Source organism: Capsella rubella, unplaced genomic scaffold (assembly GCF_000375325.1).
Source record: "Capsella rubella cultivar Monte Gargano unplaced genomic scaffold, Caprub1_0 scaffold_8, whole genome shotgun sequence".
Lineage (NCBI taxonomy): Eukaryota > Viridiplantae > Streptophyta > Magnoliopsida > Brassicales > Brassicaceae > Capsella > Capsella rubella.
In genome coordinates this window covers 4852960-4854753 of record NW_006238916.1, presented here as the reverse complement: position 1 = coordinate 4854753, position 1794 = coordinate 4852960, and the positions used below count along the sequence as shown (strand labels likewise).

Sequence of the window (1794 nt, the reverse complement as noted above, 5' to 3'; positions counted from 1 at the left end):
TCCTCCACCACCGTATGTTTACAGTTCTCCACCACCACCATACTACTCACCATCCCCTAAAGTTGACTACAAATCTCCTCCCCCACCATATGTTTACAGTTCTCCACCACCACCGTACTACTCTCCATCCCCTAAGGTAGACTACAAATCTCCTCCACCACCGTATGTTTACAGTTCCCCACCACCACCATACTACTCTCCAGCCCCTAAGGTAGACTACAAGTCTCCTCTACCACCGTATGTTTACAGTTCCCCACCACCACCATACTACTCTCCATCTCCAAAGGTGGACTACAAGTCTCCTCCACCTCCATACGTCTACAGTTCTCCACCACCACCTTACTACTCTCCATCTCCTAAGGTTGTATACAAGTCTCCTCCTCCTCCATACGTTTACAGTTCTCCACCACCACCATACTACTCTCCATCTCCTAAGGTATACTACAAGTCTCCCCCACCACCATATGTTTACAGCTCCCCACCACCACCGTACTATTCACCATCTCCTAAGGTTGTATACAAGTCTCCTCCTCCCCCGTACGTTTACAGTTCTCCACCACCACCATACTACTCTCCATCTCCTAAGGTAAACTATAAGTCTCCTCCACCACCATATGTTTATAGTTCCCCACCACCACCGTACTACTCCCCATCCCCTAAGGTAGTATACAAATCTCCCCCTCCCCCGTATGTATACAGTTCTCCACCACCACCGTACTACTCACCTTCTCCTAAAGTACACTACAAGTCTCCTCCACCACCATATGTTTACAGCTCCCCACCAGCACCATACTACTCACCTTCACCAAAAGTGCACTACAAGTCTCCTCCACCACCATATGTTTACAACTCTCCACCACCACCGTACTACTCACCATCCCCTAAAGTTGTATACAAATCTCCACCACACCCTCATGTATGTGTATGTCCACCACCACCTCCATGTTATTCTCCATCCCCTAAGGTTGTATACAAATCTTCTCCTCCACCATATGTCTACAGCTCCCCACCACCACCTTACTACTCTCCATCCCCTAAAGTACACTACAAATCTCCTCCACCACCGTATGTTTACAATTCTCCACCACCACCATACTACTCTCCAGCCCCTAAGGTAGACTACAAGTCTCCTCCACCACCATATGTTTACAGCTCCCCACCACCACCATACTACTCTCCATCTCCAAAGGTGGACTACAAGTCTCCTCCACCACCGTATGTTTACAGTTCTCCACCACCACCATACTACTCACCATCCCCTAAAGTTGACTACAAATCTCCTCCCCCACCATATGTATACAGTTCTCCACCACCACCGTACTACTCACCTTCTCCTAAAGTACACTACAAGTCTCCTCCACCACCATATGTTTACAGCTCCCCACCAGCACCATACTACTCACCTTCACCAAAAGTGCACTACAAGTCTCCTCCACCACCATATGTTTACAACTCTCCACCACCACCGTACTACTCACCATCCCCTAAAGTTGTATACAAATCTCCACCACACCCTCATGTATGTGTATGTCCACCACCACCTCCATGTTATTCTCCATCCCCTAAGGTTGTATACAAATCTTCTCCTCCACCATATGTCTACAGCTCCCCACCACCACCTTACTATTCTCCATCTCCCAAAGTTGTATACAAGTCTTCTCCTCCCCCATACGTCTACAGTTCTCCACCACCACCGTACTACTCTCCATCCCCTAAGGTAGACTACAAATCTCCTCCACCACCGTATGTTTACAGCTCACCACCACCACCATACTACTCACCATCCCCTAAGGT

General features: G+C 48.4%; 1 protein-coding gene across 2 annotated transcripts in view; it reads left to right on the top strand.

The window, feature by feature from the left end:
* The window catches only part of LOC111829086 (extensin-2-like), a 3365-nt gene that overhangs the window by 989 nt on the left and 582 nt on the right, over positions 1-1794 (top strand). Inside the window, exon 2 of one of the 2 annotated variants that reach the window (XM_023777807.1) lies at positions 25-1792. In XM_023777807.1, coding sequence (XP_023633575.1) covers positions 25-1792 — 1768 coding nt within the window. The other variant, XM_023777809.1, reaches the window with a different exon arrangement.